The sequence below is a fragment of the Amborella trichopoda genome, chromosome 13, assembly GCF_054954075.1.
Source record: "Amborella trichopoda isolate Santa Cruz 75 chromosome 13, AtrichopodaSantaCruz75HAP2 v2.0, whole genome shotgun sequence".
NCBI classification, from domain to species: Eukaryota; Viridiplantae; Streptophyta; class Magnoliopsida; order Amborellales; family Amborellaceae; genus Amborella; species Amborella trichopoda.
In genome coordinates, this window is record NC_142348.1 from 5,343,135 (window position 1) to 5,360,545 (window position 17,411).

Here is a 17,411-nt window from a genome sequence, read left to right on the forward strand (position 1 = left end):
GAAAAATATTAGGTTACCTGGATCACACCCGAATAGTATTTGAGTCTAAAATTTGGACCCGAACCTTACTTGTGAGGGTCCAATTTATGGACCCATCATTAGGCCGGAACCGAATCCGAGGTCGGGTCCGAGTCTATTGCCAACCTTGCCCTCATAGGTTCATCAATAAAGTATTATAAAACTGGGGACTGAGGAAATTGGGCGGCTTACCTAAGCAAGCCATTGGGGGCCCCAATGCGGTGGGAAAGGCGGACCTTCTACTCCAACTGCTCATGGAGAGAGGGAAACTTCGGTTTATTTTATACTTTAGAGAGAGAAAATATAGAGAGAGAAAAGCGGTGAAAGGACTAAAAAAGAGAAAGAAAGAGCGTGGGGTGGGTATAATGGTGGCGATTCATGGGGTAATATACGGAGAAAGCGGTGGAAGAGGAGGCGCGAGAGAGGGGGAAGAGGAGGGCAGATGGGTTCCCTCCAGACATGGAGAAAGGCCTACGGGGCTTTGAAGGACACCACCAAAGTTGGCCTTGCCAAGGTTAACAGCGATTTTAAGGTATACGCTTCTCTCTCTAAGAAAAGCTCTCTTTCTCTCTCTACTGTGATTTATTTTTCTCTTTCTTCTCATTCGGGTTCTTCTAAGTTCAGTACTCCCTTTCCTCGTCTCTCCCTCGTCTCTCCCTCTTGTTATTTTTTCTCTTTATTTGGGTTACTCTATTTTCAGTATCTCTCTCTCTCTCTTGTCATTTCGGTTGCTCTAATCCCATTTCCTCGTCTCTCATGCTTTCCCTGTGAATCTATTTTCTCTCTCTTTTATTTTGGGTCTCTAATTTGAGTCCCCCCCTCTATCTCTCTCTCCTGCTGCCCCTGCGAATCTCTCTCTTTACTTTTTAGTTCCTTTATTTGACTCTCTTGTTGGCCCTCTCCTCCGGCCCCTGATTGTCCTTTTCTTTCTCTAGATATGGATTCCTCTGTATTTGAAACCTCTCTCTCTCGATGGGGAACTTTCATTCTCTCTCTATTCAATTGGGTCCCTCTGATTTCAATTCTTTTGATTGGAGGATGTGGACGTTGCGATCGTCAAAGCCACAAACCATGTCGAATGTCCCCCAAAAGAGAGACATGTGCGAAGTAAGACGTCTCTCCGTCCCTCTTCTTTCATTTCTTGAACTAAATGCTCTGTTTTATTCTACTGCCTTTTCTTATTGAATTATTTGGTTCCCTGTATTTCTCTCTCTAGAAATTTTGGCTGCAACTTCGGTGATTCGCCCCCGGGCTGATGTTGCGTACTGTATACACGCACTTGCTAGGCGACTGGCCAAGACCCACAACTGGACGGTATTTTTGATAGCTTCTTGATCTTTACAGTGAATGAACTATTTTTTTGCCTTTTTCTTGATAACTAGTCAGAATTGGGTTTTGCTTTTCTTGTTATTAATTGAGAGATAATAACTTGAGAATTGGGTGTTGTTTTTCTTACTTAATTGCCACTTGGTTTTTTCATTCTGATAATGACTTCGAGAATTGGGTTTTTGTTTGTTTCTGATAACTAATTGAGAAATGGCTTTTTTTCATGCCCACACTACTTGAATCATGTAAGTGATTTTTATGTGCCAGTGTATGTGATGATGCAGATTTTTATTTTAGGGTAGCAAAATAGGTCTGGGCACGGTACCGGCACTCTATGTAACAGTTGAAATGATTTGGCACAGCATAAATATAACAATTTATGCGTTTGTTTACTAAGCTTATCTACGTTTACAATGCATGCACATCATATTTTTAATATTCATGAAGCCATGGATACATGCATGCATTTTTATAGAAATGGTCTCATAAAAGGTCTACTTTTTGATTCATGATTGTTATCGTAATATTTGCGCATATATCTACGTATATACATAATTTAGAACTCAGGTCAGGACTTAGTCAATTGATCTCAACCACCTTCTAATTCCTGAAATGGTTGGCATTGTGATTTGTGTTCGTACTTCTATATTTTTAATGTTAACATCTACTATATGGGAACATTAGGTAGCTATACATGAATCCACGGCCATAAAATCACATTTAATTGTATAAAAAATCCTTATCGAAAAGAACTGTGTATAATACTATTGTATAAGTTCCAAACTGACATGAAACCAGTTTTTTCCTAAATTGCTTTTTCCTTTTCCTAGGAGTATTAATGTTCATTTTTCATTCATGTCTCCTCCAATTCAATGAGGCTCTCTTTTTCACCTTCTCACTGAGTCTTATGTCAAGTTTGACTCCTTCTATTCAGCTTGTTAGGCTCGTGGTCATCGGTCACGAGCCTAACAAGCTGAATAGAAGTAGGTTAATTGTGATGAAAAATTAACCAAGTCAACTCAGTCGAGTTTCAAATGTTCTTATTATACTGAATGATTGGTAAACTTGCCTTGAGGATCTTAGGGATGAAAGAGCCACCCATAACGACCGAATTAGGAAATCATCGATTTTACGAGGGTGTGGATGGGACATCTTTGTTCACCGTGATATTAAACCTCGACGCTGACTTAAGATCGTCCAAACCAGAGTTGTCTTGTGCCCCTAGCTATTATCTTTTTTTTTTTTTTTGGGTAATTCAGTGGCTTACCCGTTTTTTAAAGTAGATCAGGAGTTAGCTTTTTGAAGGTGTTAGTAGGGTGGTGTTAGTGGTGGGAATGGAAACCACAACGTGGTAACTATGGTGTGGGGTGCTACCACCACGACCTTAGCCCCTAGCTATTCTTTACCACCCTATTGCATTGCAAAGGGTGGTCTAGCATGAAAAGTTATGGGAAAGAATACATCACAACATCTCTAATTCCTCAATCTCTAGTGATCTATGTGTCCTAAATTCATTAAGATTAGGATGCATTGCATCCCATATTTCTTGTTCAAGTGCCTACCCCCCCCGCCCACCCCCCACCCCCACCCCAAAAAAAAAAGAAAGAAAGAAAAAAAAGAAAAATTGCATACCTCCTTAAGTATGGTGCACCTTGAAACTACTTTCGATTCCTGACGGTCTATACAATTGAGAAGAGATCTAGATTTTTCATTTGTTTAACCATTTCTCCCATCCCTTCACTCCATTTGTTCTACCTGTTTTGTGATCACTTGGCTGAATGGCGTAAAATATCTCATCAATGTGGATTACCGCACTCCATTGACTGAATGGCTTAAAATAACTCATTAATGTGGCATTTTAGTGAAATCCCCTTGAGCTTCCTGATCAAATTGCTCCAATACTGTCCCTTACAGTTTCAGATGCTTGTCATGTCCCAAACCATTTATAGATCCATGTTTCATAGGGAAACAAACAACCCTGGGTTAGGCAGCCCAAACTGGCTGGGAATTGGTACCAACTGGACTCTTGTTTACAAAAGTTCCAAAATAGTAGCAAACCATGTAATTGCTCCTAGTTGTCAGTTCTTGATCCTTTTTTTTAAAAAAAAAACTTTTCCTTGGGGAGGGTGGGGTCTCAATGTTGTAGCTGGTGGTTTTATAGGAGTGCCATGTGAAGCACTTGGAGGTGTTCGTCTTTGTATATAACATGTATTTGTGTAACCCAACTAGCGTAGTTCTTTGGATTATCTAGTCGTTTAGATTTCTGATAAGTTCTATGCAAGGGGATTTCATCCTTGACTAAGTACACATGCATCCATTTCCCATTTTGAGCTCCTGCCTCCATTTTAACACCTCCAAGAAATGGTTATTTGCCGAGCTAGGTAAGGGTGATCCACCATGTCTATCATACTCTAAGGCTCATTCAAGTGACTAACAATTTGGAGTCAATTTTCCCTTCCCAATAAACTTCTTATTTTTGTAGATCATCATTATCATTTCAGCCTTCTCTCAATTAGTTGGGGTCAGCTGCATGAATCCTGGTTCTCCATTCTACTATATTAAAGGCCATACCCTCAGTGAGGTAATAAGTTCCCATATATTTTCGGACTACTTTCAACTATGTACTTTTGGGCCTATCCCTTGCCTTTTTAAGTCCTTCCACTTGAACTAACTCGCACCTCCTTACAGGTGCTGTACTTAGTCGGTGCCACATATGGCCCGCCCACCTAAGTCTACTCTTGCTCATTTTATCGCCTATTGGTGCCACGCTTAAATTCTCTCGAATAGTTTCATTTTGAATTCTATCCCTTCTTGTCTTGCCACTCATCCATCTCAGCATCCTCATCTCTGTTATACTCATTTCATGGGTATATTGTTTTTTGTCCGCCCAACATTCCAGAGCAAAGCTAGTCTCACTGCTGTCCTATAGAACTTGCCCTTCAGCTTCATTGGTATGCGGTGATCACATAAAATTCCTGTTGCACATCTCCACTTCGCCCCACTCAGCTCTAATTTTGTGTGTTACATCTTCCTCGATCTCTCCATTTTTTTGGATTATTGACCCAAGGTATCCAAAGTGCGGTCTTTTTTGTACTTCATGGCCGTCAATCTTAACTACTTCCTCGTTTCTACTCCTATTGTTACTAAACTTGCACTCCATATATTCTGTCTTAGTCCGACTAATTTTAAAACATTTGGATTCTAGGGCATCCCTCCAAAGTTCTAACTTTGTGTTGATGCCGTTTCGGGTCTCATCAATCAAAACAATGTCATCTGCGAACAACATGCATCATGGTACCTGATCCTGTAGGTTCCTAGTTAAGTCGTCCATAACTAAGATAAAGAGTTACGAGTTCAATGCTGACCCTTAATGTAAACTTATTGTCATTGAAAACTTACTCGTCTCTCCACTAGTTGCTCGTACACTAGTTACCGCTCCATTGTATATATCTCTCACCAAGCCGATGAAATGTCTAGAGATGCCTTTCTTTTCCAACATCCGCTAAATCAAATATCTAGGTACTCTATCTTAAGATTTCTCTAGATCAATAAAGACCATGTAGAGGTCTTTTTCCTTCGCCTTAAACTTCTCAATCAGTTGTCTAAGTAGGAAAATTGCCTCAGTTGTTGACCTTCCTGGCATAAAACTAAATTGGTTTTCAGATACACTCGTTACATGCCTTAGTTGTTGCTTAATGATTCTCTCCCAGGGCTTTATAGTATGGCTCATAAGCTTGATCCCTCGATAGTTTGCACAATTTGTATATCTCATTTGTTCTTGTAAATAGGTACCACAATACTTTTCCTCCATTTGTCTGGCATTTTCATTATTCTCAATACCTTCTTGAACAGCTTCGTCAGCCAGTCAATGTCTATTTCCCCTATGCACTTCTAAACCTCTATCGGCATGCTTCTGGTCCTAAAGCCTTTCTATCTTTATCCTTTTCAAAGCGTCTTTTACTTCTGACATCCTAATCTTACAAATGTATCTATTACCTCTGCCATCGCTTGTACTAACAGTCCCTTCTATTACTATGTTCCCATTGTGTTCGTCATTTAATAATTTTTGAAAATAGATTCTCCACCTTTCGTTGACCTCATCATCTTTCGTTAAAAATAAACTCTTTATTTTTATAGATAATAGAGTTATATTAAGCAATTGTCGAAACAATATCGTAGCCCACAAATGAACTTTTTATGAAGTTGATTGCTGGGTCATGGACTGATAAAATTTCTCTAGTAAACACAGTTTATCGTGACTTGATCGTTTTCTTGTCTGCCTATCAACATATATTTCTGAGGGAAGGCGTACCATAATCCAATGGAGTTTGGCATACGATACTTGAGACTTTGAAGGGAATATGTAGCCTCCATTTTTGCTGATTGATATTGAGGGTGAACCGTAGCAGGGTACAAAGGATGTTCTGTCAATCATAGATCCTCTCCTCCATTTGTCATTGGGAAAGTGCGGTGAATACCCCTTTGGTATACTTCATATCATATCATTGGATTGTGGTATTACTCGACCTACTTCCATTTGCTTAGGGAAACTCCAGCATAGGGAAACTCTGGCATTGGCATTATTTCTAAAGGATTGGCTATTTGTTATACTATTATTTGTTTGAGATAATGTTGATATAGTGATTATATGCGTCCATTGTATTTGGATTGATTCTTTTTCTTCACTTTGGCCATATATTCTACCTTTATTTTCAATCATTGGCCTCAGTTTCTTATTCTTTTTCTCATTTTATAAGTAAATAATTCTCATTCTTCTGTTTGTTGGCATCTTTTAGGTGGCACTGAAAACACTCATAGTTATCCATAGGACTCTACGGGAAGGTGACCCTACTTTTCGTGAGGAACTGCTTAATTTCTCCCACAGGGCCCATATACTCCAGTTATCTAATTTTAAGGATGACTCTGGTCCAATTGGTTGGTTTCCTGTACCCAAATCTATTTTTCCAGATTCGTAATCATGTTACAGTCACATTTCTCATTAGGAACGTATACCAATATATATGGTACTCAAATAATCCATCAAAAAAAATAGTAGAATAAAAGTTTGTCCACCCTCCATTCTCTATGGGCAGCAGATATCGATGCTATGGAGATGAATTTCCCATTCGGTCCTGCTATGATTAATGTTTGCTGTCTATCATGGATAATGAATGGTGGATGGCCCTTTGGTGTACCACATACCATGCTATTGCTGAGTGGTATAACTTTTGAATGGCTAGCCAAATTATGATATACTTCTAATAATTGTTTGGGAAACATTATTCTTGTGCAGCTTGGGATTGCTCTGCTTGGGTTCGTACCTATGCTTTGTTCCTTGAGGAAAGACTGGAATGTTTTAGAGTTTTGAAGTATGATGTCGAAGCTGAACGTTTTACCAAGCCTGCAGAAGGGCATGAGAAGGTACGCTTTTAATGTTGGATTTGTTCATATGGGAAAATGTGCTATAATTACATTTAGGAACATCTTAGTCTTCTATTGGGGTCATCAACTTCCAATGAATTTATGGACAATGATAGATTCGGGGATTTCAAAGCGGTGATCTGGATCATGAATGGCCAATCTGGATCAGATCCGGTGAGGTGCTGATCTAGTTCCTTATCAGAACTATGAATGCATTTGAGTCCGAGGGGCTCACTTGGTTCTTTGAGAGAACATGGCGAGTGTTAGGGAATCAAGCAATTTTGTTAGAAGAATCGTCTGATTCCTACCCCAATTATATGCGAACGACTTAGTCTTCTATTGGGGTCATCAACTACCAATGAATTTATGGACAATGATAGATTCTGGGATTCAAAGCGGTGATCTGGATCATGAATGGCCAATCTGGATCAGATCCGGTGAGGTACTGATCCTGTTCCTTATCAGAACTATGAATGCATTCGAGTCCGAGGGGCTTACTTGGTTTCTTTGAGAGAACATGGCGAGTGTTAGGGAATCAAGCAATTTTGTTAGAAGAATTGCTTGATTCCTACCCCAATTTATTTTTGGACCTTTTTCATTTTTTTTGAATATTAAAGCATTAGTTTAGTATAATATTTTTTTTAAAAAAGCATTAGTTTAGTACTATTTTGTCTGGGGCCATTTTTAAAATACTTGGCCATTGCAGTGTTTTAAAAAATTGATTGGCCAGGTTAATGTTTAAAACTTGGAGTTGGGTTAAGATTGCCCATGCTCTGTACCTGTCCAGATAGGTTGAAATGGTTGACAGTAAATAAAAACATTAATAATATTTTTTTGGATATTCAGCTTTTTTTTTTTTTTGGGGGGGGGAAGTGTCTTGATTGCCTACCTACTGAGTTGCAATCTAGATTAGTGATTCTGATTGCCAGATTTTAAAACCTAGGTCCAAGTGGATTGGTCCTCCATTGTGCCGATCTGGTTTGGCCGAATAGGGCAATCAAGGTCAGCTGAATTGGCTGTCTATCCAAAAGTTAAGAAAGAACAGGAACTTAAGAAGAGAAAGTGTTGCATAGTTACATCTTCCTAATTTATAATATGTTTATTTGATGATTAAATCATCAAACAAACATAACATTTGGGGGGAACAATGCAATTTTGAAAGGTTAGGGTTCATTTCTAATTCTGGGAGGGAATTGGTCCAGTGGGTCTTGAATCCTATACAGATCGACAATTCTCGATCTGGATTGATGGCTTTTAAAACCTTGTGCAAGTGTTTTAAATCTGATATCATCTTGGTGGATCTGCCCTCCATTGGACCAATCCGGATCAGCGAAATTGGTGATCTAGCAAAAAATAAAAATAAATATAAAAATGAAAAAGAGTGAAAAATTACATAAATCCATATTTGTTTGATGATTTAGAGTTCCAATAGTTAAAAAGAAAATTAAACATAGGGAGTTAGGTAAACTAGAGAGATTCGAGCCAACTCTCGATTTTGAGAGGGAATTGGGCCAATCAATGTCCAGTTCTGATCCACAACGACGATTTTCAAAACCCTGTATTAAGCAGTCTATACAAGAAAAACTATTAGGGTTTGAAAGGTTTTATTTAGTAAGAGGAAGGAATTTAACGCCTATTATTAGGTGCCGTGACTGTATGGCTCTATTTTACTCAATTCATAGTGTTCAATATTCATTTACTTATTTATGGTTGAAACTCTAAATCATCAAATAAATATTTATATTATGAATTTATGCAACTTTTTTTCTCTCTTTTCGTTTTAGATTTTATTTATTTTTATTTTGGGTTGGATTGTCGATTCAGCTGATTTGGATTGTTCCAATGGAGGACCGATCCACCCAGATGATCCTTGTTCTAAAACACCAGCCCAAGGCTTTATAGATTGCCAATCCAAATCGAGAATCACCAATGAAGATCGAATTCAGTGACTCACTGGACTGGTCCCCTTCTTGATGCAGAAATTGGCCCTATTCTATTCTAATTTGCATTACTCCCCATGTATATTATGTTTGATGATTTAGAATTTAATCCATGAAACAAATATATTATAAATGGAGGAGATGGATCTATACAACACTTTAATTTGCTCTTCATTTTTTTTTTTGCTTTTTTCTTTTTTAACTTTCTGTTTGATCTACGATCCGGGCGATCTAGATTGGTAATTAGGATTGCCAGATTTGGCCGATTCGGATTATAGTATGGTGGAGGTCTGTTCCACCCAAACCAAGGTTTTAAAACCCCGCTATTTGGATTGTGAATCAACAATTCTGATTGGATTCGGCGGGTGGGCAATCTTGGTCTCCCCCGCCCCCTAATGTTATTTTCTTATTAATTTTTTGTGAAATTTCGACCTTTTCAACCATTATTAAAAAAACGTTGATTTGAATCTGGAATCGATGAACATGGTGATTCTGAGTAGGAATTAGCCGACTCGTTGATATATAATATATAATATGTAATAGTCGATATCACATCATATAAGCATATTATATAAAGTCATTATCATGTCATATAAGTTAAAGGGCTTGCTCGGCTAGCTTTGAGTGGCACTTTAAATGCTTGGTTGGGGGATCAAATCCCCACCCTCGTACTCTGTTACCTTTTAAATGCTTGTATTTGTACCTCAATTTTTTATTAACGCTTTTCTATTAACAACAAAAGTATTGCGACGGGAAGAATCAAACCTCCACCTCTTTGGAAAGAAAAAGACGGTCTCACTCTCTCTCTCTTTTTTCTGTCTGATCGGCAAACTATTGATCCATCTTAGGATCAGTGTTTGTACGATCTACTCTAACAATCCGTTTTTTATAACACTAGTTTCGACTGGTCCTAATTGGTTCAGCGGGTGGGCGATCCAAAATCCCATCACACTGAGCGGGATGATCTGTGTTTGAAATATTGTGTTTAAGAACTTGGATTTCCTAGGTGAACTGGCCAGTCACTGGACCTTGACCCGGACCTGGACCATCCAGATTAGTGAATCAGCGGTCTTGTGATTCAGCCATATGGGCAAAAGAAAAAATCGAGTTATGTGGGTTTGCAAAGACAAGATAGACCATTACATTATTGATTTGCTATTATTACCAAAACACATAATACTAAGAGTCTAGTTCATTCTTGTTGGAGTGCAAGACATTCATTTCATTCTCTAAATTGCAATATACAACAATAATGACATCCATATGATCAATCAAATGGTAATAATATAATTAGTCAAGTCCAAACATACAAACTAGGACCAAGAATAAATAACAAGATGGGCTCATATAAGTCATTCGCATCAGTGTCATATCGATCGTCGCCATAATGTTGAGTGGTCTGGAGGAGTACATTTGTGGGTTCTCCAAGGAAGATGTGTGCCCACCTTCTGACTGCTATATCTGCTCTGTGAATGGTTCTTCATGGGGAGACGAATGCCCTTCTCCTTAGCGACGTCCCTAGGGCTGGTTTACCCCTCATGCTCATCCCCACCCTCCTGCTGTTGGGGCTTAGGCAGGCACTCTTCTAGTTCGGATTGGGTGGCATCATGATCATCTACTGCCCCATCCCCCCTATCTTCTGCCCCATCTCCCCTTGCAAATACCTAAACACTGACATCTGATTCGAATTACTCAAATGTTTGCTGGTCACGTCTGCTTACTTCCTCATAATCGCCGCCTTCTTTATTTCCCTCACCTATTGCCTCAAGAAATGTCCTCTTACATAGTACTTGCTCTTCCTCTTCCGCCACACCTACTCCTCAGTTGTATAGACTACAAATATGACATCTAGGTTGATCGCCCGGTTCTCTGACAAAATAGAATGCCCCTCTGACTGGAAACAATTCCTGGTTCTGATTAGGAACCAGTTCGGTCCCCATCAAATATGTTATGGATCGGTGATTCCCAATTGTAATTGTGATTTCTTGAATAACTGGATAGAGTGCAAAACTAGGGTGCCTTCCAAATTTCACAAATGCTTTGTTGAGATTGAAGACCATGAGAACTTTATTACATACGCCTTTGTGGGTGAAATTTGGAACGCTATTACTAGAAGATTCAACACTGAAGCTGTAGACGTTTCAAAAATCCAAAGTCCCCTAACAAATTGGTTCCAAGAGAAGCCCATAGACAATTTTTTAGGAATATCTCTCTTCCCTAATTTGGGTCATATGGCAAGAAAGAAATTGGAGGGTGCAAGAAGATCATCATATGATTAAAGGAACACCAAGGGAGGTGACGTGGAAAATTCAAAATAGCATCTCGAAAGGGATATCCCTGCAAAGAAGGCAAGAGGAAAAAATCATTCATGGAAGATGAGAAATACAAATTCCCAATCAATGTTGGGTGAGAGAGAGCAAATATAGTAAGGTATAGTAAGGTCAATATGTAAGAGTGATATAGAAAAGCTTTAAGGGAGATAACTCACAACAAGGGACACCAAGGGAGGTGACGTGGAAAATTCAAAATAGCATCTCGAAAGGGATATCCCTGCGAAGAATGCAAGAGGAAAAAATCATTCATGGAAGATGACAAATACAAAGTCCCAATCAATGTTGGGTGAGAAAGAGCAAATATAGTAAGGTCAATATGTAAGAGTGATATAGAAGAGCTTTCAGGGAGATAACTCACAACAAGTTTTCATACAAATTAATACAGTGGGTGGGGTTCCTGGACAAACCCCTGCTACTTTAAGGGAAAAAAAGAGAGAAAGAAAGTAGAGTGGGGTTCCCAGGAACAGTATATGACCCAATAGTTGGTCCTATTCTCCCCTCAGTAGAGTGGGGTTCCCAGGAACAGTATATGCTATTCTCCCCTCTTATGGTATAAAGTACAGTTCATTGGATTACAGTATACTGATCATTTTGCTGCATTTTGCTTGTAGGGCCATAGTAGAACGAGAGATCTTGATAGCGAGGAGCTTTTGGAGCAAATGCCTGCCTTACAACAATTACTTTATCGTCTTGTGGGTTGCCAGGTAGTCTTTTTGGTCCCTGTTGCGGCTTACTTTAGTCTGGAGTAGGACATAAGTTTCATATATAGTTTAAGGATGAGAGTATTAGTTTGTACGTTCTTTTTTTTGGTCTGTTTATGGAGGGTTGGTTCTCCTTATCATCTTGTTCTTTATTCAGCCTGAAGGTGGAGCTGTTGGGAATTATGTGATACAGCATGCCCTGGCTTTGGTATGTCTTCTTTATTTTTGTAGACCAATTAATAGTTTATTGTGTTACTATTTTTTCCTGTCTTTGTACTTTGCTCTAAATGTAACATGCATTAGTTAGCATTCTAGTGCTTCTGAAGTTTGCATTTGTAACTTTAATGATCCAGGGAAAGTTAAAGAGTGAATTAGTGGCAAATTGTAGTTTAGATGCCTGCACCAACTGCAAATAATTGAAAAAAAAAGAAAGAGAAAGAAAATAAATGCAAACTGCTTGAAAATGAGCTAGGCCGTCCGCTGTCATTGTCTTCATCAATCTATTTCTTTATTTATTGGGAGAAAAGTTATGTAATTTTGGTTTGATTGGGGCTTGGAGGCAAGGGATGAAAAAAATGCTTGATTACTTCTATAAATTTTAAATTTTCAGGTATTGAAAGAAAGCTTTAAAGTTTATTGTGCTATTAACGATGGAATTATCAATCTTGTTGACAAGGTATTGAGATTTCAATAATTTGGGCTTTTCATACTTAATTGTTGCTTTTCATGTAAGTGTCTACCCTTTCTCCTTACCATGATCTCCTATCATTGTTACAGTTTTTTGAGATGCCGAGGCATGAAGCTGTGAAAGCATTAGAGATTTATAGAAGAGCTGGCCAGCAGGTTACAGTGATTTTGTTTTTGCATTCATTAAGTTTTATTTGTATAGTTATCAAAGAAATAAAAAAGAATATGTTTGGATTTCAATATCAATAGTTTTGATGTGATTTTGTGTTTGCAGGCTGAAAGCCTTTCTAGTTTCTATGATGTTTGTAAAGGATTGGAACTTGCTAGGAATTTCCAGTTTCCATCTTTGCGAGAGGTATGCGTTTATTTTATTTGGAGCATAATTGTTAATTTGTGGGGGCTTTTGTGTATTGTGGTCACGTTTGTACTGGCTCATTAACAACTTTTTTGCTTTTGCAGCCGCCTCAATCATTTCTTGTAACAATGGAAGAATACATTAGAGAAGCACCTCGAGTGGTTTCTGTCCCAAGAGAACCCCTAGTAAGTGTGAATAATGATCTCCTATAATTCAGTTGTACATCTCTTTCAAGCGGATGGAGCTCAATATAGGGGTCTTCATGTTTAGACATGCTGAATGGTTCAACTTCTGATTTATTTGTGTGCATTTAACAAAAGGGCTTCATTATTGGCAAAATTTTTGGTGCTTCTAGGAGTGGGCAATTCATTTCATAGTTTTTAAAATTATGTGATTATGCAAGTGTTGATGCATTCAAACATGGTCTTAGGGGTGTGTCTCTACATCAGTTGGTGCATTGGTAACAAAACCTTCTAATGAAAGGTAAAAATGGTGAATTGAGTAACTCATGCCCCAAGCTAGTCTGGCTAGACATAGATCCTACAGAGCGGAACATAGTTATTGGAAGTTGGAGCAGGTGCATGACTGAGGGGTTGTCGGTAGCAAGAAGATCCCTAATTTGGGAGCATCATAGGTTTGTGGTTATGGATGTCTGCCTCAAGAGATGGATGAGAAATAGTAAAACTAATAGGCGTCCAAGAACTAGGTGGTGGAATTTAAAAATGGAGAATATAGACTTATTTAGGGATAAGTTGGTAAAAGAAGGAAAATGGAATCCGAAGCATTGGTAAAAGAAGGAAAATGAAATTCTGAGCACGAAGTTAATGTTGTGTGGAATGAGATGGTTGACTGTATTAAGAAAGTGGCAAAAGAAGTTTTAGGAGAAACTAGAGGGAAAAGCAAGTTCGACAAAGAAACCTAGCAGTGAAGTGAGGAGATTCAGAGGGCTATTAGCGAAAAACGATCTTATTATAAAGCTTGGCAATGTAATAGAAGATGATTAAAATTTAGAAGAATATAAAAATGCTAAAAAAATAGTAAGGCTAAGCTTAAAGCATAGATAATCTGTGCAATAAACTAGGGATAATAGAAAGTAAAAAGATGTCTTCAAACTAGTTAAAATGAGAGAGAGGAAGTGTAGGGATCTAGATTATATTAGATGCATTAAGAGTAAGGATCCTTTGACCCTTGTGAAAGATGACGAGGTCAACAAAATATGGAGAATTTATTTTCAAAAATTGTTAAATAACAAATATTATGGGAACACAACATTAAGATGAACCTTTGACATAAATGAGGGCAGAGTTCATTATTACATTCGCAAGATTATGAAATCTAAAGTGAAAGAAGCTTTGAGAAAGATAAAGATAGGAAAGGCTTTAGGACCAGATGGTATCCCGATTGAGGTTTGGAAATGCATGGGGAGATTGGCATATGCTGGCTTACCAAGTTGTTCAACAAGGTGTTGAGAACAAAGAAAATGCTAGACAAATGGAGAAAAAGTACTGTGATACCTATTTACAAGAATAAAGGAGACATACGGAATTGTATAAACTATTGAAAGATTAAACGTATGAGCCACAATATGAAGTTGTGAGAGAGAGTGGTTGAGCAACAACTAAGGCGTAAAACAAGTGTATCGGAAAATCAGTTCAGTTTTATGCCAAGGCGGTCAATTATTGAAGTCATTTTCTTACTTAGTCAACTGATTGAGAAGTTTAGGGCGAAGGAAAATGACCTCCACATGGTCTTTATTGATTTAGAAAAAGCATATGATAGGGTACTTAGAATTTAATTTGGTTGGTACTGGAAACGAAAGGAGCCATTGGATGCCATATTGACATAGTGAGAGATATGTACGAGAGAGCGCTAACTAGTGTGCGGACAACTAGTTGAGAAACAAGGGAATTCTCAGTGATAATAGGCCTACTTCAGGGGTCAGTGCTGAGCTTATATTTATTTGTTTTGGTTATGGATGAATTAACTAGGCACCTACAAGATGAGGAACCGTGGTGTATGTTGTTCGCGGATAACATAGTTATGATTGAGACTAGAGGTGGCCTCAACGCAAAGTTAGAACGTTGGAGGGATGCTCTAGAATCTAAAGGTTTTTAAAATTAGCCAAACTAAGAGAGAATATATGGAATGCAAATTTTGTAATAATACGAGTAGAAATGAGAAAATAGTTAATATTGATGGTCAAGAAATGCCTAAAAGAGATTGTTTTCAATATCTAGCGTCGATAATTTAAGAGAATGAAAAGATTGAGATTTGAGAATATATCGCACATAGAATTAGAGCTGGGTTGGGCGAAGTGGAGATGTGCATCCGGAGGTTTATGTGATCGCCGCATACCATTGAGACTGAAGGCTAAGTTCTATGGGGTGGCTGTCGGACTAGCCATGCTTTATAGGGAGAATATTGGGCAGTCAAGAAACAAGATATCCATAGTATGAATGTAGCTGAGATGAAGATGTTGAGATGGATGAGTGGCAAGATAAGAAGGGATAGAATCTGGAATGAATATACACGTGCGAACTTAGGTGTAGCTTCAATAGGCAATAAGATGAGGGAAAGTAGACTTAGGAGGGTTGGCCATGTGCAACGTAGACCTAATACAATGCCAGTTAGGATGTGCAATGTGGTTCAAGTGGAAAGCTTTAAAAGGGCATGGGGAAGGCCTAAAAGGACATGGATAGAGGTAGTAAGAAAATATATGGTGATTTCTGGTCTTATTGAGGGTATGCCCTTGATAGAGAAGAATGTAGGAGCATTATTCATATAGCTGACTGCAAATTATTAGGATAAGGCTTGGATGATGATGATGATGATGATGATGATAGGAGTAGTATTGCAACAAATATATAAAGGGATTGTCTACAAAGAGACAATTTATCTTTTGTACATGGAGGTCACAATCATTCTCTCTCATTGGACATCAAATTGGATGGTTTGGGGTGAGTCACGAAGTCCAAGAGTTTTGTTTTTGGAATTTTGTGTCTATTCGATGATACTCTTACAATCGCCCATTTTTAAAGGACAAGAGTGTTTGTGACCTCCATGTACAAAAGATAAACGATCTCTTTGTAGACAATCCCATATATAAAATATATGAGAATTTTAAAAATAAAAATTGCATACAATTTTTATAAATTATATAGTGATATACAATTCCTTGAAGATGAAGAGATTGAGGAAGATGTTGTACATAGAATTAGAGCTGGGTGGGTGAAGTGGAGATGTGGTTTCATAGTTTTATGTGATTGTCGCATACCAATGAAAGGGAAGGGGAATGAAGTTTTATAAGACGACTGTAAGGCCAACGATGCTTTATGGGACAGAATGTTCGGCGGTCAAGAAATAAGATATCCATATAATGAATATAGCTGAGATGATCATGTTGAGATGGATGAAGGGCAAGACAAGAAAGGATAAAATTCATAATGAATATCTAAGGGAACTTAGGGGGTCTGAGGGAACTTAGGGGTTTGAGGGAACTTAGGGGTAGCTCCAATAGGTGATAAGCTAAGGGAAAGTAAGCTTAAGTGGGCTGACCATGTGCAATGTCGAGCTAGAATAACACATTTTAGAAGGGGCAATTTGGTTAATGTGGAAGGCTCTAAAAGGGCAAGTGGAAGGCCCAAAAGTACATGGATGGAAGTAGTGAGAATCGATATGGTGACTTATGGTCTGTATGAGAGTATGACCCTTGATAGAGTGGAATGGCGGAACATGATTCATGTAGACGACCCCAAATGGTTGGGATGATGATGATATTTCAGAACACAATAAAGATATAAAAAATATTTGTACTTTACTTACAAATATATTTTGTCAAGTAAATTTTACAGCATCTACTTAGCCAGGTCTTATTATCATCGGAACACAATAAAGATATAAGGAATATATGTACTTTTCTTGCAAATATATTTTGTCAAGTAAATTTTACAATGCATTTATTTAGCCAGGTCTTATCATGTAAAAGTCCTGCATTATAAATATTAGGATGATCAATCGAATGTAATATTTAATAAAAGATATTAATAGATTTCAGCCAACATAGGTTCTACCCTTTTCTTCCTTTCCCCTTGATAAACAATTGATGTAGAAGCAAATGACTCCTATCTTTGAATTTTTCCTATTAAAATTGAAGGATGTATTTTTTGGGGGATTTTCATGGTTTATTCTTCTGATTTTTAAGTTTTTATGGATTTTAGGGTTCTTTAGGATTTTTAGGTGCCGTTTGGTCTTCTATTTTATGTAGAATTAGGATTTCTTGTAGTCGCAGTATGCTCCTTATTATAAATTGGGATTGGAAGAGGGTTGTAAGGAGATGAATGGGATTTTGAAATACAAAAGGAAGAGAGCTTTGCTCTGGAATACCTGGTAAGGGTTTTGTTTAGGAGAACACTCAGATTTATCCATTCGATTGCTTGTTTGGCTTGAAATATTGATATTTTGCCTCTTAGACATTGATTCTATCTCCCCTTTCCTAAACGTCACCCCAAAAGAAGAACTTCTATGGTTTCTTCTTCCTCGAAGAGGTGGCTCCCCCCCTCCGACTGGGGTAAAAGCTATAGCTTGTAATCTCATCCCGTCCCCCACCTTTGCCCTCGCCATCCCCCCCCCC

At 38.1% G+C, this 17,411-nt stretch overlaps 1 protein-coding gene across 2 annotated transcripts in view; it reads left to right on the plus strand.

Moving 5' to 3' along the window:
* Nucleotides 1-371: 371 nt before the first annotated feature.
* Nucleotides 372-17,411, plus strand: part of LOC18428754 (putative clathrin assembly protein At2g01600) — a 39,262-nt gene continuing 22,222 nt past the window's right edge. For both annotated transcript variants that reach the window (XM_006838054.4, XM_011623037.3), the window contains exons 1-11: nt 372-550; nt 1,056-1,125; nt 1,235-1,332; nt 6,141-6,279; nt 6,638-6,765; nt 11,650-11,742; nt 11,897-11,947; nt 12,350-12,415; nt 12,517-12,582; nt 12,701-12,781; nt 12,886-12,966. In XM_006838054.4, coding sequence (XP_006838117.1) covers nt 461-550; nt 1,056-1,125; nt 1,235-1,332; nt 6,141-6,279; nt 6,638-6,765; nt 11,650-11,742; nt 11,897-11,947; nt 12,350-12,415; nt 12,517-12,582; nt 12,701-12,781; nt 12,886-12,966 — 963 coding nt within the window. In that variant the 5' untranslated portion in view covers nt 372-460. The remainder of the gene's footprint in view (nt 551-1,055; nt 1,126-1,234; nt 1,333-6,140; nt 6,280-6,637; nt 6,766-11,649; nt 11,743-11,896; nt 11,948-12,349; nt 12,416-12,516; nt 12,583-12,700; nt 12,782-12,885; nt 12,967-17,411) is intronic.